The sequence below is a fragment of the Brassica rapa genome, chromosome A08, assembly GCF_000309985.2.
Source record: "Brassica rapa cultivar Chiifu-401-42 chromosome A08, CAAS_Brap_v3.01, whole genome shotgun sequence".
NCBI lineage: Eukaryota > Viridiplantae > Streptophyta > Magnoliopsida > Brassicales > Brassicaceae > Brassica > Brassica rapa.
In genome coordinates this window covers 12,173,532-12,194,742 of record NC_024802.2, presented here as the reverse complement: position 1 = coordinate 12,194,742, position 21,211 = coordinate 12,173,532, and the positions used below count along the sequence as shown (strand labels likewise).

At 37.2% G+C, this 21,211-nt stretch overlaps 3 protein-coding genes and 1 long non-coding RNA gene across 9 annotated transcripts; 2 read left to right on the top strand and 2 right to left on the bottom strand.

Moving 5' to 3' along the window:
* Positions 1-175: 175 nt before the first annotated feature.
* On the bottom strand, positions 176-7,959 carry LOC103834218 (homeobox-leucine zipper protein MERISTEM L1). Of its 4 annotated transcripts, none has more exons than XM_009110281.3 (11): positions 7,703-7,959; positions 5,983-6,282; positions 5,779-5,896; positions 3,327-3,983; positions 3,133-3,234; positions 2,762-2,962; positions 2,499-2,673; positions 2,090-2,361; positions 1,178-1,273; positions 696-1,098; positions 176-597 (listed from the first exon to the last, which is right to left on the bottom strand). In XM_009110281.3, exons 2-10 carry the CDS (start codon positions 6,213-6,215, stop codon positions 706-708), a joined length of 2,247 nt encoding a protein of 748 aa, XP_009108529.2. In that variant the 5' UTR covers positions 6,216-6,282; positions 7,703-7,959; the 3' UTR covers positions 176-597; positions 696-705. The 4 variants fall into 4 exon arrangements, with proteins under 4 accessions (XP_009108529.2, XP_018509149.2, XP_033133883.1 ...); XM_018653633.2 differs by having other exon boundaries at positions 5,983-6,351; positions 7,703-7,956; XM_033277992.1 differs by having other exon boundaries at positions 5,983-6,274; positions 7,703-7,956.
* A 1,259-nt stretch (positions 7,960-9,218) lies between these two features.
* On the top strand, positions 9,219-20,912 carry LOC103834217 (DNA-directed RNA polymerase II subunit 2). Of its 2 annotated transcripts, XM_033277988.1 has the most exons (27): positions 9,219-12,670; positions 13,026-13,247; positions 13,344-13,628; positions 13,707-13,904; positions 14,016-14,080; positions 14,175-14,261; positions 14,339-14,459; positions 14,564-14,593; positions 16,788-16,802; positions 16,894-17,031; positions 17,151-17,223; positions 17,396-17,472; positions 17,553-17,660; positions 17,746-17,862; positions 17,954-18,109; positions 18,187-18,291; positions 18,380-18,505; positions 18,609-18,686; positions 18,787-18,882; positions 18,962-19,077; positions 19,148-19,217; positions 19,297-19,350; positions 19,461-19,604; positions 19,707-20,006; positions 20,086-20,508; positions 20,595-20,704; positions 20,744-20,912. In XM_033277988.1, exons 1-26 carry the CDS (start codon positions 12,437-12,439, stop codon positions 20,688-20,690), a joined length of 3,534 nt encoding a protein of 1,177 aa, XP_033133879.1. In that variant the 5' UTR covers positions 9,219-12,436; the 3' UTR covers positions 20,691-20,704; positions 20,744-20,912. The 2 variants fall into 2 exon arrangements, with proteins under 2 accessions (XP_033133879.1, XP_009108527.2); XM_009110279.3 differs by having other exon boundaries at positions 20,595-20,896.
* On the top strand, positions 14,702-16,388 carry LOC103834216 (B3 domain-containing protein REM9). Of its 2 annotated transcripts, none has more exons than XM_033277993.1 (3): positions 14,702-14,929; positions 15,309-15,734; positions 15,805-16,375. In XM_033277993.1, exons 2-3 carry the CDS (start codon positions 15,309-15,311, stop codon positions 16,135-16,137), a joined length of 759 nt encoding a protein of 252 aa, XP_033133884.1. In that variant the 5' UTR covers positions 14,702-14,929; the 3' UTR covers positions 16,138-16,375. The 2 variants fall into 2 exon arrangements, with proteins under 2 accessions (XP_033133884.1, XP_033133885.1); XM_033277994.1 differs by lacking the exon at positions 14,702-14,929 and having other exon boundaries at positions 15,250-15,734; positions 15,805-16,099; positions 16,191-16,388.
* Positions 14,845-15,579, bottom strand: LOC117127478. Its single transcript, XR_004450539.1, has 2 exons — positions 15,494-15,579; positions 14,845-15,388 (listed from the first exon to the last, which is right to left on the bottom strand). It is a non-coding gene; the product is annotated as an uncharacterized LOC117127478 (long non-coding RNA).
* Positions 20,913-21,211: the final 299 nt, after the last annotated feature.

Below are 21,211 nucleotides of genomic sequence, written 5' to 3'. Positions count from 1 at the left end.
ATAATAACAGATTTTTTTTATTATAATTATATTTTTGAATTGCTATTGGCTGAAACTAAGTCATAGAAAATTATTTAGCTTAAGAAGATTATACATTTATATAGTTGAAAATTGCTTATTTTAAAAATATATGTAAAAATTATTATCTCTGATAAATATGGAAGTAATAAAGATAAGTTTCAAAAAAAAAAAGTGATAAACACAGTTTCATCGTCAATATTATAGTACCAAAGTGGCTTGATAACAAAGAGTACAAGGATACACTTAAAAAGTAGACTAGACGCAATACGCAAAATGCGAAGATGTCCACTAGTGGAAGATAAAATAGTCACATAGTAAATGCAAACGCAAACGCAAAATCGCCTGAAGCACAACAAACCTTTTTTTGTTCCCAGCAGAAGTCAATACCCGAACCTCAATTTACCCTTTCTCAGGCCTCTTTTTGCCCCACCCGCAAACAAACGCGCAATGAGATTTAAACGCGAGAAGGTGCGTTCTTGACTTCCTTTGGAGACTCTCAAAAGATTATTGAAACAAGAAACAAATATCACCACGAAAAAACTCCTACACCTTCCTTTGCTTTCTCCTCTCTTACTTCTGCAGAAATATAAACCAAAACATTTGTTAAAGATCTCGCTTTAATGGATCAAGAAGATGTGACTATCTGAATAATAACCATATAGAGCATTGCCTACCTGAAAAACTTCAAGCTCCGTCACATGCCAAGGCATCTTTGATCCGCTGTACAGTGCATTTGATGAGACTGTTGACTGTAGCCACTGAGCCTAGAGATAGTTTAGCCGTTGGAACAGAGTCAACAAGTATCTGAAACGCTACAGTGAGTAGTGAGCCGCAGTTACTTGCTGTGGAAGTAACCACTTCTCCTTCAGCTACGACACTAGCATTCCCTCCTCTTGTAGAGCCATCAGGCAGTATAGCGAACCCGGATGGTAACAAAGCGACGTAATCTGGATCACCTCCGCTCAGGACAACGTTCATAGCCATCATGTCGACTGGTGCGTATATCACGTAGGATCCTGATGCGTCCGTACAGCTTTCTTGTAAGATCAACATGTTGCTCTCTCCTGAGTTCGAGCTCTGAACAAAACCAAACAAAAAGCTTGTTTAAAACAAACATAGCGTAAAACATCAAAGCCTTCGTAAGAAAGATTCGTACATTGACTCGGAGCAAGGAGACAGAGTTCCCAGGGTCCCGACCATTTGCGATATGAGCCATTTCTTCAACCAAGCCTCCGTTTGAAAGTATATCCCACTGCAAAATCAAACCCACATTTAGGCCTGAGGTTCAGATATTCAGGTCTGTAAAACCAAACCGATTGGTTCCAAACCTTTTGGGTGGGTAAGAGTTTCAAACCCGTAAATACTATAGAATTGGTTCTTTTCAGTTTCAAATCAGTTTGGTTTTTAATTTTAAAACCAGAAAAACATCCAAAAGAATTTTTAATATGGTTTGGTTCGGGTATTTTCTACTCAAAAATCCAAAATAGTACTATCCGAAATGCTGAAAACAAAAAGAATACCCAAAAGACTTTTTAAAAATTAAAAAAAATCATGAAAAAAACAAAAAACGATATCAAAATACAATAGTATAGCCGAAAACTAATAATACATTGTACCCAAAATAACATACAATACCCAAATTTTCAAATCATTCGGCCGAACCAATACCCACGGAGAATATCATAATAGTGCTTTGGAACCATCTGATATTATGATTATACTGAAAACCGAACCAAACTGGGTTATTTCGGGTCAGTTCCGGCCTAGTTTTCGGTTCTGGTTATTTGTGTTCTAAGGGCATAATTAACCCCGGTCTCTTAATCGAGATTTTTAACTTATGATTTAACATTTTTTTGTCTTTTATTTTTTACACTTTTCCATTAAAAGACAGCTCTTATATCTATTTAAGAGATTCTTATCTTTTCTTAATTAAAATCTAAAAAAAAATGAAAAACCATCTCTTAGCCGAAGTCAAAAACCTCAGTTAAGAAACTGGAATTAATCATGGTTTAAGCCTGCCCAAATTATTTCTCGGTAAAGAAAGTTAAAAAAAAAGTATCTTCTTTACCTGGCTTCTAGAGTTTTCGTCTCTGAGAAAATCGAACACTCGTTTAAGTCCCATTGGTATCCAAAACGAAGTAGCGGCGCTCAAGACGATACCCGGAGGCCTTCCCGGATCATCCATGCTCTTTCTGGTCATGACCCTAACGTCGTCGGATCCTGTGGCAGCAAGTGTCGACCATGCGTGCGCAGTCGACGCGCCCACTCCGCTACAGAAGCTCATCACCATCCTCTCCGCTAGTTTCAGCATGCTCTTCCTCCCCTCAGGACTCGTTATCACTTATTCATAATTACCACAAAAATAAAAGGACCGTATACGTAAATACTCCTTTCTCAATTTAATCCAAAAATTTATGAATTTATCAATATAGCCCTTAAATGATCTTATTTGATGTGTGTAATACATTATTACGTACCGGAAAGATCACCGGTTGGAATGTTGCTGGCCATGGAGCTGGCGAGCCGCTCACATTGGCGGTCAAGTGTAGCCACCCAACGTTTCGCACCAAAAGCTAAACCGGTATTAACCAACGGTTTATACATGGTATGAACCGATATATCATCGACCTCCGTATGTTCTACCCAAGTCACCTTCAACAATCACAAAAACCCATCACCCCATCAACTCATTTCTTTTCAAATTCTCGACCACACATTGATATATATACTTTAAAGTTACCTTGGAATAGCCATTCTGCAATTCTTGAATCACACAACCAGAGGGTCTTCTTCTGCTTCTAGTGATCGGACTCGGTCGTAGGCTGTCCAAAGACACATCAACAACCGCCCAAGTAGTGTCACTATGCTGCTTGCAGTACCTAACAAAGTAGTTCTCACGTGTTGGGACAAGCGGTGATGGGACTTGAAACTCTGCTGTCAGCTTTGCGTACAAGAAAATAAAGACCAAACACACAAGGGATATTGATTAATACATGATTTAGAATAATAGACTAATAGCTTGTAGAGTAAGTAATCTTTTAGGTCTTATACCACTTTCAGAATAATAGAATAATAACTTGTGAAGCAAGAAATCTTTTAAAAGTCTCATACCACTTGTAGCGCCCCGTTGTAGTTTCCAGCAACGCCCGTAGAGAGAACGTCTAACGTCAATGCTCTCGATACAATCCCGCAGAACACACTAGACCATTGATTCTATACAGAGAGAGGAGAGAGAGAGAGATTATGTCAGCTAAATGTTACAAACTTTCTTAAACTTTGAGAAGATAAGGAAACAGATTTGATACCACATCCATAAGAATCTCAACGAGGTTGATTTGATTCATGATAACAACCGTTGACTCTCTAGAAGCTTCTGATCTCAAACCGATAGGTTTAGGTCCAATTCCTCTAGGGAACGTTCGAAAATACTCATCTTCATTGAGAATCTCACCCGAACTATCGCTTGAAACCCACAAGGGATCACCGGTTTGAGCCATTCTCACAAGCTCTTCCATGGCTGCAACCGCTAACTCAACAATCATAGGCTTATCTGACTCACATGGGATCGAAACCGACCTCATTATGTCGTTTGTTCCATATATGTCTCCTACAAACCCTGTCTGGCTACTGTTATTGTTCCCAAAGCTCCCAACTTCAAGATCAAGCGAGCGCGTGGGAATGTGTGTTGACGTTGTGAGCTGAGAGAAAGGCGAGGAATGAGGCAACATTGGCTTCCCTACGTACTTAGCAGCTATAAAAGAGATTCTATCGATTTCTTCATGTAGACGTGCGTTTTCAATCCTTAAATGCTGTTCGTCGAACGACATTTCTCCTATAGCAGCAGGACCACCACAGTTTGGGCATGTTGCGTTGCTTAGAGCATCCTTGTACCTATTGTTCTCTGCTCTGAGCTTGTCGTTGTCTGACTTCAGAATCGAGTTCTCGTGCCTCTCATGTTGTGCCTATAAATATCACAACTTTCTCTTCTTTAGGTTTGGTCTCATGAAGAGTATAGAGCAAGTAAAATGGATAATTATACCTATAATAACCAAATAAATTCCTTAATAGATAACCTACACTATGCAATTAGCAAACTACAATATGTGTTTAAAGAAGGCTTCATATGCTGTTGGAATGAAAACATCAAGTTCATTGATTAACATTAGTGAAGATTCGAGAACAGTTCTGTAAGTGTTTAAGAAACTAGAAAGATTGAGCTCAAAGAGCTTTATTTAAACAGAAATGAAGATAGCTTATTAAAGCTTTATTGAACAAGAAAGTAAAGAAGAGAAGAAGCTTTAGCTTTGTCACCAAGAACACAAAAACTTAAATTGATATTTCATTAAGGAGAAGTGAGGCTGCCTTTCACGGCAGCAAAGTTGCTTTGTCACAACACATTACAATCCTATTTATACTACTAACTCACTTGCAAAGGAACCCTAACACACATGGGTTTATAACATAGAAATGGGCTTGTTGGTATTGTCTTGGGCTTGTCTTGTGTACTCTAATACTCCCCCGCAAACTTAGCGTCGGATGAAAGCAAGATGCTGAGTTTGAACCTCAAATGCAGATGGCTTGGTGGAATAAGTAGTGGAAGCATGATCACATGAAGCTATAGGTGTAATCTTCAATTCATCACATAGAAGAGATTGTTGGTCTATACTTGGAGAGTATCGCATGGCTTCACTCAGAGGTTTCTCTTGAACTTGGAGAGCTTAGTCGATCTCACTCAGAGGTACAATGTGACCTTTCTTTCTCACAAAGAGTCCGGGTTCTTTTCTGACCCGTGTAACTCATCAAACTTGTCTGATAACAAAAATGGACCTTCCCACAACAACTTTGATCTTTCCCACTATCTATCTTCCATCCATAACTAACTAGACTCTGCATATGACCTTCTGCTTTTCGTTTGGCATTCTATCGAACAACTTGTGTGCACTCATCATACTCTTGAAAATCAGCAGAAACTTGATCTAAAACTAACCCAAACGACAACATAATTCATCACAGCTTCTGAATTCCAGACCACTAAACCAAACCAGCATTATCCTATCAAACTATAACTTAACGACAGTTCTCTAAGTTCTGTTCTGTCTTAGAGCAAGGAAATTACCTTGATTTTTTTTTTTTCACGTGAGAAGCATGATGGCTTCATGAATAAAGGCTGAAATCTGGAGGTTTAGACTTGGCTCCAAATCCAACGGTTGTGGTGAGAAGCAGAACCAGTTGAGAAGATGCTTTGTATGCCGTGATTGATGGTCTGTGAAGAGAGAGAAACGGTAGCTTCACGTGAGGAGAAAGCTGTGGTGAGCTCAAGAGATTAAAAACCCAGAAGTTCCATGAACCGACTGAAGCTCTGATACCATGTAAGTGTTTAAGAAACTAGAAAGATTGAGCTCAAAGAGCTTTATTTAAACAGAAATGAAGATAGCTTATTAAAGCTTTATTGAACAAGAAAGTAAAGAAGAGAAGAAGCTTTAGCTTTGTCACCAAGAACACAAAAACTTAAATTGATATTTCATTAAGGAGAAGTGAGGCTGCCTTTCACGGCAGCAAAGTTGCTTTGTCACAACACATTACAATCCTATTTATACTACTAACTCACTTGCAAAGGAACCCTAACACACATGGGTTTATAACATAGAAATGGGCTTGTTGGTATTGTCTTGGGCTTGTCTTGTGTACTCTAATAAGTTCATGTTTAATAAATGAACATAATGAGTCAATAATCAAAGTTATAGCCTAAGTATGTACCTTCATTTGAGTGCGTTTGTTTTGGAACCAAAACTTGATTTGAAGAGGTTCTAAATTTAGCTCTCGGCTCAGCTCTTTTCTTTGCTTATCATCAGGATGAGGACATTCCTTAAAGAAACTAAAATTTCGAAACCAAACAACAAACATTAACCTTAAATCCCAAAACAGTAAAAAAATTTAACACTTATGGGAGGTGTTACTTACGACTCAAGCTCTTGAATCTGACGTTGCGTGTGACGATGGTAACGTTTCTTTTTGTTGGGACGCTGATCAGGATCTTGAAGCTCTTCTTCTAAAGGATTATCCAGGGTGACTTCTGCACCAGACTTAGTCTCAAAGTCGTCTTCTCGGCTCCCGGTAAGACCCAAATCATTGTCAGAGCTTTTTGTCATATCGAACATATGATGATGAGACTCGAACATGTTTGGATGATACATGATGATGATGATGATTGATCCCTATATCGGTTCTGTAGTTCTTATAGCTTTTGATTTCCCTTCAAATCTACAAGATGATTATCCAAATCATTTTCGTTGATATAAAAATCGATTTTCTACTCTGAAGTATCTCCCACTGTCCAAATCAAAGGTCAAATGATCATGTTTATATATACGAGTCAAAGTAGAAACGGAAGATGAATCTTGGTATTATGTAAAGTAATCCTCTAGATATTATGAAACTATACATACCTTATATATACTTATATGGTCTTTTTCACATCCCACAAGTAACCGAAAAGTTAAAATATTAGTCTATTATCTATTTTCATGGTTATTTATATATCTTAGTGAGCATATCCATTCATCTTATCGAAAAGGGTATGAATATAAATGCACTCACTACGTGACATTACCTCGTTGCATATAAAAAAAAATCTCGGGAATTCAAGTTAAACAAATGGGATACGAATACTCGGTGAATATTTAAATATAATGTTGAACACTATAAGAATATAGAGAAATTGTTCTAAAAAAATATATAGAGAAATAAAGTAAACACTACTTAGGATAATATTCTAAGAAATATTGTTTTCAAGAAAATTCTAGCACATCATATCCATTAGAATATACATACACATACACAAAGTAGACGATCCATAAATATATATAAACAACTGTGGCATAATTAATCTTGAAAGTCACAAACAACATTTGATCTACATGGAAAACGAATGAAGACACGATCTAGGAAACCCTAACTTTCAATTATCTTACACAAATAAAAAACGATAACTTATGTGCGTTTACTTACTTCTTTTTACGTTTTTGAGCAAATTCAAAATCGATATGGTTGAGCCAAACTTGAATTGATGTAAAACAAAATGAAACCCTACATACAGATCTACTTTTTTGAAAGTGTTGTGTTGGTTTGGATTGAAGTTAATGATCTTTTGTCTCACTCTCTTTAATTTCTCTCTCTTTTCTCTACTAAAAGCTAGCGAGATAGAGAAATCCACAGGCTACTGAAACAAGAAAATGACGTCTTTGTGTAAGAAAAAGAAGACATTTTTCGTTTAATTGACCTTATCTTAATGTAACAAAGTAAAAAAAAATGAACCACTTACAGTAAAAACGAAAAGTAATTATAAAAGGTAAATTTAGAAAACAATAATAATTAAAAGAAAAATGTGTACATAACTACATATGTATATGAGTTGACACTAAGTCAATGGCCTTTTTAGCACAACTAGACTATAGTACTCAGTAAAATTCGTCTAACTCAAACCCCTTTACATGTTTATAACTACGCACAAAGAGATAAGTCAAATAAAACAAGTCTACAAAGAGGTTAATACAGAGCTTGAAAAGACTAAAAACAAAAGGGATCTGGTTAGCATGAACAAACATGCTATACAGTAATACAGATCTCATTCCGCAGAGAAACAAAGAACAATCGCATATATATATATAGAGAGATATCTAACCTTTGGACACACAATGAAACCCTAGCTCGGGGCCTTTTCTAGTCTCTTGGTTCTCTTATTTTTATCTGACCAAAGTCTTTTGGTTCTCTTCTTGTGGCGAAAGAGCGATATATGTGGAGGTCTGACAAATCAAAAGGGCACCGATTTATAGCCCAGTCAAGACATATATGTTGTTAGAGGATCCTCTCTTTAAACCAGCAAAAGGAGAATTTTGTTGTTAAAGAAAAAATAGGAGGAACTAAGGAGAGGAGGAAGAAGAAAAAGATGTGGCAGCAGGAAAAGGAGTTATTGCGAAGTGCATAGAGATGGTGCCTTGCATTTATGATTATTGAAAGATCCATTAATGCTTTTAGTGAGAGAAATTCATACCACTACTTATATAAATTTCTAGAGAGAGACTTTCAGGTCATCAATTTCTTAAATAAGTTTTTTTTTTTAAATTCACTCTTTCTCGTTGACCTCACGGATTCTTGTAAGGTAAGAAAAACAATACAGGAGTAACGAAACTTAAAAAAAAAAATTGCCATTTCAAGGTTATTATATGTGTACTTTATAGTTTAATTTTCCTATGTGTACTCTATATCAGATTAACAAGCATTTGTATTTATGTGTTAAGCTTTTTCTGATGATTGTGTTATGCATATTGCACATGAATAACATATATGTCCAAGAACCTATATGTACATATATGCAAGCCTTTAGTCAAAAAAAAACTAAATGGACATATAGCTTTGTATGGTTTACACACACTATAATTTATGTCAGCCAATAATGCATTTCGAGATTCTGATTCCTTGAATATACTTTTATATGCGATTCTCTATAAATTAGGATAATTTTTGAGTTGATTAAATTTATGCGAAAACCTATAGGTGTAGTGACGAGATTACGTGGTAAAGAAATAATATTGTACGATTACATTCGCAGGTCTTACTTACATTGTCACTATATTATATACCAAATAGTTTTACTATAATTCCATCATTTGGCAGTTTGGCTGATGTAAAATTGAATGTCTCATGTTAACAGATAAATTGCTGTAACTAAAAATAATAATATGCATATAATGTGTATTTTGTACCAAATTACAAGAGATGAGATAACTTTGTGCTTTTGGAGCTATTTTCAATGAACATTTACGAAAATTCCAAGAATAATAGTAACTAAAATGAATTAAAAAGGTGTATTTAATGGTAGTTTGGATAAATTGTTTTAATAAGAATTGGCCAGTCGATTGACTCATGTAGTTGGGGAGATATATCCTTGTGGACCATGGTCCAAGAAACAGCTCATGCATTAAGATTTACATCACATACATATACATAAACTGACAAAGTAGCTATGCAAAACATACATATTTGTTAGACCAAAAAAATAAAAAAAATACATATTTGTACAGTTATATGCATGTGTTAAACTAATTTCGTGTACGCATATGCAAAATACATATCAACATACGCGTGTAGTAATTTATGCAAAATACTTATTTATGACCACTTTAATGTGATCTACCTCATTCATCCAATGGAGTACATATTTCAATATCTATCATGTTATAAAATAACTTACAATTTTATAGTATCGAAAAATTTAAATAAAAGCGAACTTTTATACCTGCAGAAAGAAAATAACACTGATAAATGATAAATATACGAAAGAAAGAGTTTATTATAAAGAGGGAGAAGAGAGATGAGGTGCGAGTTACAAATGATCGAAATCGATCGTTTATATAAAAGTAAAAAGTAGAAGTTACTATGCGTGCACAGTGACAGTGGACTCCACATGATTTACATTCACGTAACTTTCGTCAAATTTGGTGCGTATAATATTGACGTTATATTTTCTCACGTTTGTAACACTCCTCCTTGAAGACCAGTGTCATTGTGGCCTCGTTAAAAACATTTCTAGGAAAACCCAATGGAAAAAACCGTAGTTAGGTAAAAAGAGTACAACCACGTAAGCTCCCTCTCGAATTAGGAGTTATAAATCATTTTGATGACGCATTCCAATGTTATGGACATGTTTTCTAAATACAGAGGTAGGAAGTGATTTTGTGAAGAGGTTGGCTGCATTATCGCATGATCGGACATATGTTACTTTAATCTCTTTCTTCTTCTCGAGCTCTTGAGTGTATGAAAAGAACTTCAGATGTATATGTTTCGTTCTATCAATTTTGATATATCCTTCTTTCGTTTAAGCAACACATGTTGCATTATCTTCATATATAATAGTTGGCTTTGTATTTCCGTCAATCCCACTGCTTGAACAGATGTGTCGGCTTATTGATCTTAGCCAAACACACTCTCTACTTGCTTCATGGAGTGCGATGATTTCAACATGATTTGAAGAGGTGGCTACGAGCGTTTGTTTCTGAGAACGCCAAGATATAGCAGTGCCTCCAATCGTGAAAATGTATCCTGTTTGCGATCGGGCTTTGTGTGAATCTGAAAGATATCCTGCATCTGCGAAACCAACCATTTGACCTTTTGAACTTTTAGGATAAAACAAGCCTAAATCAATGGTCCCTTGGAGGTAACGAAAACTATGTTTAATCCCATTCCAATGTCTTCGAGTTGGAAATGAGTTGAATCTTGCCAAAAGATTTACAACAATTGATATCATGTCGTGTACAATTTGCAAGGTACATTAGCGCTCCAATTGCACTTAGATATGGTACTTCCGGACTAAGTATCTCTTCTTTCTCCTCAGGTGGTCGAAATGGATCACTTTCAATATTAAGTGACCCAACGACCATCGGGGTGCTAAGAGGAGTTGATTTATCCATGTTAAATCGTTTCAACACTCTTTTAATGTATGTAGACTGATGCACAAATATACTATTTTATGAATGTTCTATTTGTAGGCCAAGACAATATTGTGTCTGTCCAAGATCTTTCATCTCAAATTCTCCTTTGAGATAGTCTGTTGCCTTTTGTATTTCCTTTTGAGTTTCGATAATGTTAAGATCATCAACATATATTGCGATTATTACAAATCCGGATATTGTTTTCTTGATGAAAACACATGGGCATATAGGATCATTCATATATCCTTCTTTGGTTAAATGATCACTGAGACGATTATACCATGTACGTCCAGATTGCTTTAACTCATATAATGATCTTTGCAATTTTATTGCACATAGTTCTTTAGGTTTGGAACTTAATGCTTATGGCATTTTAAATCCATCAGGAACTTTCATGTATCAGTATCTAATTATCCATATAGATAAGCTGTAACAACATCTATGAGACGCATCTCTAGATTTTTGTCAGCTGCTAGACTCATCGGGAATCTAAACGTGATTGCATCCATAATTGGAGAACACGTTTCTTCATAATCGATTCTAGGTCTTTGAGAAAAATCTTGAGCCACTAGACGAGCTTTGTATCTGGTAATCTCATTTTTTCTCATTTTGCTTTATAATGCATAGATACATTAATCTCTTTTCTAAATTTAAATAAGAGGATGGTTATAGAATCCTCTTATTTAGAAAATTAAACAACCATTTGATCAAGTGCAAAGACACATTTCCTTTTTGAGAACCTGTAGTTTCTAACATGTTCCATGATTTGGGTGCTGGAGCACTAATCGTCGTGTCTCCAAAGATGATATCGAAGAAGCTTCCAAAGCCCTTAATGATGTATGTTGGTATGTGCCCAATCTAAGTAATTAAATCGCACTGAGGAGAGTACTTATATTGCGTTGCCAAGATTGTTTATTTCATTTGGCTATGGTTGTAGTTTTTATTTCATTGATCGTTTTTAATAACGAAGTTCTTCTATTGATTCTCTAGAGTTGTATAATTGTCAAGTTACCACTATGCATCCGACGATGCAAAAAACAATATATCAATATTTAGTTCATTAACATGAGTTATGAACTAATAAGTTCACAAGGTCCATTCCATGGGACGAGACCCACTAATATACTCTCACATTACATGAATTATTAGAAGACAGAAACATGGGACAATGACTTGTGAGTTTGCTACTCTGAACATTAATACACCTTGTAACCACAGACTGCGATACATGCGTGAAAGCATTCATGAAATTTTTGAAACAGAGGATATGCTAAACGAGTTAGATACGGTACAATTCAGTCTATAGAAAGAATGGATACCTCAGAGTAGCTCTATTGTCGGTCTTCTACGACATAATCTTTGTCGCATATCTCATTACAATCTGATACACCTATAAAGATGCACACTATGACACTATCACACCAATTCATTAAGTTGGAAATTAAACCTGAAAAAGAGAATTAAAATCTTGATACATAATGCTCTTTAAAATTAAGAAAAATATAGAAATATAAATTACTACGTGTAAAGAAAACAAACAAAAATCATTATTTTAATATGTCCAAAATGTAATTTTATAGTTAAACTAAGTTAGTAATTAAAAAGACAAAATAAAAATTATTAACAGTTAAAAGATCATATTATATGCTAAGAAAAATATAATTTTAAGTTATGACGATTAAATTATTGGATGTTCTTTTTAAAAATTATTAACAGTTAAATTATTGGGTGTTCTTTTTATATTTCAGTCATTTAACATATAGCTTATAATCGAACCGGTCGGCTACTGAATCGAACCGGTTATTACAATAAACAAGCAAACCGACTCTACCTCCGAGGTCCTTTATAAGCCACTTAAACTCACAAGTCCCTCTCATTCTACGCGTCTCATCCATTCGTCGCGCTCTCTCTCTCTGCTTTGTTTAAAGATGGAGAACACACAGGACCAGCCTTACATTGATCACGACGAGGAGATTACACCGGAGGACGCATGGACCGTCATCTCAGCCTACTTCGAAGAGAAAGGTCTCGTTCGTCAGCAGCTCGATTCGTTCGATCAGTTTATTCAGAACACTATGCAAGAAATCGTCGATGAGTCGTCTGATATCGAGATCCGATCTGCATCCCAGCACAATCCTGGCCACCAATCCGATTTCGCCGAGGTTCTCTAGCTGCTACGGTTTTGAATTTTTGTTGTAACTAGTGTTTGCCTTATAGAGTAACTGATCATCATTGATGCTCAAATCAGGTTTAACAATAAGTAACTGTGTGTGTTGGTATCTTATTTGCTGCACCTCTGCGTGTGACTATTTTTCCTGCAAGCTATGTAATAAGTCTTTGCCATTCTCGAGTATCTGATCACTTTTGTATTCTATGCTTGAGCTCTTCGTGTTCTCAAGGTGTATTTTTTTAAAAAAGGATCTTAGAGTGTCTTTCAGTATTTTTTTGAAGCGCAGATCATTTTTGGCACTAGGAGAATGTGTTTTAGAAATTGATGAAAATTTAATTTTCTTGCAGACAATCTACAATATTAGTTTTGGACAGATTTATCTGAGTAAACCCATGATGACGGAGTCTGATGGAGAGATGGCCACCTTGTTCCCTAAGGCTGCAAGGTTGAGAAACCTCACCTACTCGGCTCCTTTGTGTGTCGATGTTAGCAAGAGAGTTACTAAGAAAGGGCATGATGGTGTGGAAGTTACGGAGACTCAGGATTTTACCCAAGTTTTCATTGGAAAGGTCCGTCAACTTTGTTTTTGTGCAAGATTATTTAAGCGGCTTCTGCTATACGGTTCTGATAGTAGCAATGTTTTCTTCTCGTTTGGTTTTTACTAGGTTCCCATCATGCTCCGGTCTACTTACTGTACCTTAAACGGGAATTCGGAGAAAGATTTGACAGAGCTTGGAGAATGTCCGTTTGATCAGGGCGGATACTTCATTATTAATGGCAGTGAAAAGGTTCTGATTGCTCAAGAGAAGATGAGTTCGAACCATGTTTATGTCTTCAAGAAGAGACAGCCGAATAAGTATTTGTATGTCGCTGAAGTCCGTTCCATGGCGGAAGACCAAAATAAACCTCCGAGCACAATGTTTGTGCGTATGCTCTCTGGCTCGAAAGGGGTAAGAGAAAGCTAAATACTATTTAGCTCTATTTTAGTTTGTTTAAATTCTAAAATAATGTTAAATGGATGCATGCAGGGTTCATCTGGACAGTTTATTCGATGTACTCTTCCATATATCAAGAAAGAAATTCCTATTATCATAGTATTTCGTGCGTTGGGATTTGTTGCCGATAAGGACATATTGGAACGTATATGCTATGAGTTTGGAGATACTCAGATGATGGAGTTGCTCAGGCCTTCCTTGGAAGAAGCTTTTGTGATTCAAAGTCAGCAGGTAAACCATTGATCCTACGTACATTTGGTTAATGATATTGTTTATTCTGGCGCTTCTGTTGTTGGGAGAATTTGAACCTGCAGTCAGCTGATGATTTTCTTATTGCTTCAGGTTGCCCTTGACTATATTGGAAAACGTGGTGCGCCTGTTGGTACACCCAAGGAAAAGAGGATAAAGTATTATATATATATTCTAAAACCAATTAAGTTGCGCATTATGATCTAACATATCAACTATTGAGATGCTCACAATGGAGATTTGCGAACGCAGGTATGCGAAAGATATCCTTCGGAAAGAAATGCTTCCTCATGAAGGAGTTGGGGAATCTTGTGAGTCGCATAAAGCTTACGTTTTTGGGTACGTATTCAACTCACTCGTGCTCTTTGAGATTTCATAGGCGTCTGTGTTTATCATATTATGCAATAACGCTTAAGGTATATCATAAACCGACTGCTGCGTTGTGCACTTGGCCGAAAGCCAGAGGATGATAGGGATCACTATGGTAACAAAAGGCTGGATCTTGCTGGTCCTTTACTTGGAGGGCTGTTTAGAATGGTTTGTTACCAGTCCCACAATCATGCATTATTAAAAAAAAGTTAAAGAAGTTAAGTATCATTTTAGTTTATCTCTTACTGACTAAGCATCTTCTTTAAATGCAGCTTTTCAGAAAGCTGACGAGGGACGTGAGATCTTAGACCATGCGCATTGAGGTATCATGCGGGGTTCACGGGCTCGAGTTCATAGGCCCAATTGATTAAAAACACATAAAAAAAGGGTTTGTTTCGCCGAACCGGGCCTTACGGGTGAACTCGTAAGGGGCGGGTTCACGCCACGTGTCCTCCTCTCAGTGGCTTCTCCTTTCCGCGTTGGCGAGAGAGAAAGAAGGGTCTCGGCGTCTTGATTCATTTCTCTCATCTCCGTAAAAGCTAGGGTTTTTTTCTCTCTGAGGCGATTCTCTGTGCGACCTCCATCTCCGGCGGTATTCTCCAGCAAATCCACTCTGGTTTCTCTTCTCCACCTCTTAGGTGAGTATTGAGTTGAACGGTAGAATTCTCCACCTCCTCTCCATCTTTTTGTGTTTCGGTTTTAAATCGATTTGGGGATTTTTTGTTTGAGGGTTTCAAAATCGATAGAGGGTTTTCGATTAATTGATGTAAATCGGCATGCTCGTTTCATTAGGGTTAGTTTCTGTGAAATTTCAAATCGATAGAGGGGTTTAGAGGTTATATTCACTTCAGTTAGTAACTAAGTAGTGGCTCGTAGTAATGACCAAAGCGTAAACTCGTTGGTTCTTGGTTAGATTTCTAGTCGGAATAGAGTCGTTGTTACCTTGGCCATACGATTGGAACATGTCTTTCTCATCTTCTTTGTTTCTTACATGTAATTGGAACTCGATTGTTGCAGATGGAAACTCCCCGAGAACCTCATTTCTTCAAGCCTCTTCTTCCTGGTTTTCACAGTGGCGTGGCAATACCACTTGACTTCTACTCAAAACACATACAAGGGGCTGAGATCAATAAACCATGGAAGCTAAGATCGGACGCTTCGGATCAAATTTGGGAGGTGATCCGAGAAGGCAGGACACTCACCAAAGGTTGGAAAGAGTTCACCGAAGCACATGATCTTCGAATCGGTGACATTGTCATCTTCAAACACGAAGGAGACATGGTCTTTCATGTGACACCTTTTGGTCCTAGCTGTTGTGACATTCAGTATACACATCCTCACATCGTTAAGGAAGAAGCCGACGCGGATGATGCTCCTACTTTCTCATACGACTACTGCTTCTTGGCTGAGGTTACTGCTACAAATCAAAAGGACGACAAAATGGTGAGTAAAATTTAGTTATTTATTTGTTTCTAGTACTGCTTCTTGGCTGATGTTATGTATGTGTTTGTAGTTTCTTCCTGTGGAAGCTATGAGGTGTGGTGCTTTGAACCAACAATGCAAAGAGGTCAAACTTGTCAACAAGGAGGGAAAGTCATGGACTGCGCGCTTCGGATTTAGCGAATCAGACGGCGCATATTACATCAACAGAGGGTGGAGAAAGTTCTGTCGTGATAACAGATGCACCATCGGAGATTTGTTTGTGTTCAACGTGGTTGGAGACGGGACGACAACTCCATTACTGTGTGTATGTCCGGAAAGGAAGGAGTGTACTGAACTACTGATCAAGCACTTCAGCAGAATCGATGGTAAGTCTTCTCATTTGACTTGTTTGTGTTGTCTATAACTTCAATGTTACTACTTTGCTTCTGCGTTAACTTGTGTTCTCTTCTTCTACAGGTAGCATTGCTTCTACCTCACGAAATTAGATGGCTCTTTTGCGGTCTTTCCTCTCTATCATCTGAACTTGTTTCTTTTTGTTTCATTAGCAACTTATCAACTTATGTATTTCGGTTTGTAAAACTTGAATGGTTTTTCTATGTGAACTTTTATCCTAAGTTAAACATTCTCGAACTTAATTGCTTTGTTGAATGCGTAGACTGATCATCGAACAAAATGTTTCTATGAATTGAATTTAAGTTAAGAAACAACATAAACTCCAAAACTCTAACATACCTTTTCTACATCTGAAAACACATACCAAAATATTAAAACATATCTCAAAACCAAAACTTAAACTCCAAAACTAAAACATAGGTTGAATAAAATGTTTTCATAAATTTTATAATATATTTTAATATTGTATTCATGTATTCTGAATAATCTTAAATTTTTTTTAAAAATTAAAAAATATTATTATTTTATTCCTATGAACTCCTTCTTCAGGTTCACTAATGCAGAAAACAACAAATTCGGGTTCATAACTGTTCATGGACCCACAAAAAAATATTAAAAAATTTTGGTGAACCCCTAAGTGGGGTTCACCAATGCTCATGCTCTTATGTTCAGAAGGTCTCTTAATAGTTGCTCGTTCTTAAACACAGGACTTCAATTCTAGTTTGTTAGTCTGTGTATGGAACTCTGATTCATGTCGCTTTAACAGTGCGTTGACAATGGCAAAGAAGTCAATCTTCTGTTTGCCATTAACGCTAAAACAATTACCTCTGGCCTGAAATACGCTCTTGCTACTGGGAACTGGGGCCAGGCAAACGCTACTGGCACAAGAGCTGGAGTCTCTCAGGTTAGGATTTGTTTCTTCTCTTTTCCAGCTCAAATAATTTCTTGTTACCTTTGCAAGTTTCGGTCTATTTATGGTTCATTGCATGATTTACATGGTTCTCAAGTCTTTACTTTTACCAGGTTCTAAATCGGTTAACATATGCCTCCACTTTGTCACATCTGAGGCGTCTCAATTCTCCTATTGGGCGTGAAGGTAAAGCCTTGTTTTTTTTCAGGCATTTCTACTTTGTCTCAGCTTATCTGCTAGTGCAGTTGGTGTAGTGTATTTTAGTCAGGGTTCATTTTATTATCCACATCCTTGCAACTTAGGTTCACCTGTAGTTCTGGTTTTTATACTTGAATGTTAATGAATTTTTATATGCCAGGAAAATTGTCAAAACCAAGACAACTGCACAACTCACAGTGGGGCATGATGTGCCCTGCTGAAACACCTGAAGGACAGGTATAGTTGTTGCATTTACATAAATAAAAATGTTTTGGGTCTCATTTAGTTCATTGCTTACTGTGGATTTGCTTTGCCAGGCTTGTGGTCTAGTGAAAAACTTGGCGCTCATGGTCTACGTTACAGTTGGGTCAGCTGCTTCTCCCATCTTGGCAATTTTGTCAGATTTGGGAACTGAGAATCTTGAGGTCTGTAGAACTAAACAGTCAGTTTCTTACTCAATCTCTGCCACTTCGTTTCATGTGTTTACTCAAGATCTTGACTTGATTGTAGGAAAGCTCTCCATCAGTTATACCCAAAGCTACAAAAATATTTGTTAATGGAGAGTGGGTTGGAATTCATCGAGATCCTGACATGTTGGTGAAAACGTTGAGACTTTTGAGGAGAAGCGTAAGCGTGCACTTTCTTTCACGTTTCCAAATATTTTAGTCAATAAATTGCTACTTTTGTACAAGTGATATACTTAAGTTTCCTCTTGCAGAATGGCATTAACACTGAAGTTAGCGTTGTTAGAGATATTCGTCTGAAAGAGCTCCGGATATACACTGACTATGGTCGCTGTAGTCGTCCCTTGTTTATTGTGGATAATCAGAGACTCTTAATAAAGAAGAATGATATATACGCTCTGCAACAAAGGGTAAAGTTATATTCTTCTGTTCTCAAAGTACGTTTTGTTATAACTTCAGTGTACCAATACTCGTTTTCATAAGCCAGGTAAGTGCAGAAGAAGATGGTTGGCATCAACTACTTGCAAATGGGTATATAGAATACATAGACACAGAGGAAGAGGAGACTACTATGATATCTATGACTATCAATGTGAGTATTTGAATATTTGAAGATGTGAATAAATGCACTTTTGGGGGCACTCATTAGCACTGGAAACTCACTCTTAATTTCGTTTCAGGATTTGGTTCATTCTAGGCTCTGTCCCGACGAGGCATATTCTGACACTTACACACACTGTGAGATTCACCCTTCTTTGATATTGGGCGTGTGTGCTTCAATCATACCATTTCCTGACCATAATCAGGTTTCGCTCTCTTTAATTTACCTATCTATGAGAAGCAATTTAGGTATGTTAAAAGTCAAATTTATGCTAACTACCAAGCAATTAATGCATTTTGATGAATTAGTCACCCCGTAATACATACCAATCTGCTATGGGAAAGCAAGCAATGGGAATATATGTCACCAACTACCAATTCCGCATGGTATGTGATCTAGGCTCTTAATTTGTGGTCTCTTTCTGCCATCTCTTGTTATAACACTACAATGCTTTAATGATACTAATGTAATTGTTCTGTCAATCAGGATACCTTAGCTTATGTTCTATATTACCCCCAAAAGCCTCTGGTCACCACAAGAGCTATGGAGCATCTTCACTTTAGGCAACTTCCCGCAGGAATTGTGAGTTATTTTGCTTTAAGTCTTTCAGAATCCAACTTTTACTCTTCTCTCAAATGTGTTTTTTTTTCTTCTTGTGTAGAATGCTATTGTTGCCATTTCTTGCTATTCTGGATATAATCAAGAAGATTCTGTCATTATGAACCAGTCTTCAATAGATCGTGGTTTCTTTCGATCCTTGTTCTTTCGGTCTTACAGGTGAGTATACTTGTGCACATTTGCTTTAGGTCTTTCCACTTTATTTATACTGCAATGTTTCTCCTGGCAGAGACGAGGAGAAAAAAATGGGAACCCTTATCAAAGAAGACTTTGGGCGCCCAGACAGAGGAAATACACTGGTAAGACACTTGCGGTTCATATATTCTGTGGTGCTCTTTTGTTAGTGGAGTTTATTAACACTTAGAAATTCTGCTGCAGGGTATGCGACATGGTTCGTATGAGAAACTGGATGATGATGGTCTTGCACCTCCTGTAAGTCAATGATTTATTGTTCCTTTAATGGTTATATATCTGATATGATTAGGAGATTAGTGCTAGAAAGCGTATCATATAATTTTTTTAAAATATCTTTTGTGGTATAGGGTACTAGAGTTTCAGGTGAAGATGTAATCATTGGGAAAACCACTCCAATATCTCAAGACGAGGCTCAAGGACAAACATCACGATACACCAGACGTGATCACAGTTTAAGCTTGCGTCATAGTGAATCTGGCATGGTGGATCAGGTAACTTCAGAAACGATGAATCTGATGATAATATTGTATTTAAACGTAGAGCTGGGGTTCTGGAAGTTCTCTAATTTTTTTTTACTTGTGAACTTCTTGTAGGTGTTATTGACCACAAATGCAGATGGTTTGAAGTTCGTGAAAGTGAGGGTTAGGTCCGTTCGTATTCCTCAAATTGGAGACAAATTCAGCAGTAGACATGGTCAGAAGGGAACTGTTGGCATGACATACACACAAGACGACATGCCTTGGACGATTGAAGGTGTTACTCCTGATATAATCGTGAATCCACATGCTATCCCGTCTCGGATGACAATTGGACAGCTCATTGAGTGTATCATGGGAAAAGTGGCAGCTCAGATGGGTAAAGAAGGAGACGCCACTCCCTTTACAGATGTCACGGTAACTTTCATTTTATTCCTTGGCTCCTTGTTTAGTTGTGACTTGGGTATAAATCTGACACATTGTGATGTGTCTCTAGGTGGACAACATAAGCAAAGCTCTCCATGATTGTGGGTACCAAATGCGTGGATTTGAGAGAATGTACAATGGTCACACAGGCAGACCACTCCCAGCGATGATATTCATTGGACCAACCTATTACCAAAGGTTGAAGCATATGGTTGATGACAAGATCCACTCTCGTGGACGAGGTCCTGTGCAAATCTTAACAAGACAACCGGCTGAAGGACGATCCCGTGACGGTGGACTGCGTTTTGGAGAAATGGAGCGAGACTGCATGATTGCTCATGGTGCTGCTAGCTTTTTGAAAGAGAGGCTGTTTGATCAGAGCGATGCGTATAGGGTACATGTGTGTGAAACCTGTGGGCTCATCGCCATTGCAAACCTGAAGAATAATACTTTTGAATGCAGAGGTTGCAAGAACACAACAGATATTGTTCAGGTAAGGTTTCAAAATTGTGTGTTTTTTTTAAATCTCGTTAATGCTCATTTGTGTGATGGCATGTTATGTACTAATCTCTTTGACAGGTTCACATACCATATGCTTGCAAATTACTGTTTCAAGAGCTTATGTCAATGGCGATTGCGCCACGGATGCTTACTAAAGACGTGAAGTCAGCTTAAGGCAGGAAGTGACGAGCTTCCTTTTTCTCTTTGGCTCTCGTATCTCTGTGACAAAACTATAACTCAAACTTGTGTATCGTTCATTTGGTTTCTGAAACTAGAAACTAGAGAGGTATATGTTTACCAAAAAAAAAAAAACTAGAGAGGTATATGATACTGTAGAAATTATTATATTCAATTGTCAATGAATCCATGACTTCACCTAACCGCTTTTTGTCATCATCATTTACTCCTAAGCACGCTAAGGTATAAGCTCAGCAATATTCTTATTGAGCCTCAAGTCTCTGTTCCGGCAATGCTAAGCTCTTCTTTCTTAAAGTCCAAGAAAGGCTTTACAAACAAGCAAAGCTATAGTAATGCTTCACAACCTTCGAATTGCATTAAAACACAATACCAAAAGAAAAGCCTAATGAACATTCATCATTAGTGATTAGCTGAAACAAAGTACCAATAGAGTCTAACGAACATTCGTGGCTGCAAAGTGAAGCTTAATCCTGCTCCAAGGACTAGATAGCATTATT

Bases quoted from the DNA above. Each gene is read 5' to 3' on its own strand.
- LOC103834218 (XM_009110281.3), bottom strand. From the start codon at position 6,215: ATGTATCATCCAAACATGTTCGAGTCTCATCATCATATGTTCGATATG. The intron at 2,963-3,132 runs GTATGAGACTTT...TTGTACGCAAAG, and splicing joins ACAACGGGGCGCTACAAGTG to CTGACAGCAGAGTTTCAAGT. The intron at 2,674-2,761 runs GTAACTTTAAAG...TGATTGTTGAAG, and splicing joins TGCAGAATGGCTATTCCAAG to GTGACTTGGGTAGAACATAC.
- LOC103834217 (XM_033277988.1), top strand. From the start codon at position 12,437: ATGGAGAACACACAGGACCAGCCTTACATTGATCACGACGAGGAGATT. The intron at 19,605-19,706 runs GTAACTTCAGAA...AACTTCTTGTAG, and splicing joins AATCTGGCATGGTGGATCAG to GTGTTATTGACCACAAATGC. The intron at 20,509-20,594 runs GTAAGGTTTCAA...TCTCTTTGACAG, and splicing joins ACACAACAGATATTGTTCAG to GTTCACATACCATATGCTTG.
- LOC103834216 (XM_033277993.1), top strand. From the start codon at position 15,309: ATGGAAACTCCCCGAGAACCTCATTTCTTCAAGCCTCTTCTTCCTGGT. The intron at 15,735-15,804 runs GTGAGTAAAATT...ATGTGTTTGTAG, and splicing joins ATCAAAAGGACGACAAAATG to TTTCTTCCTGTGGAAGCTAT.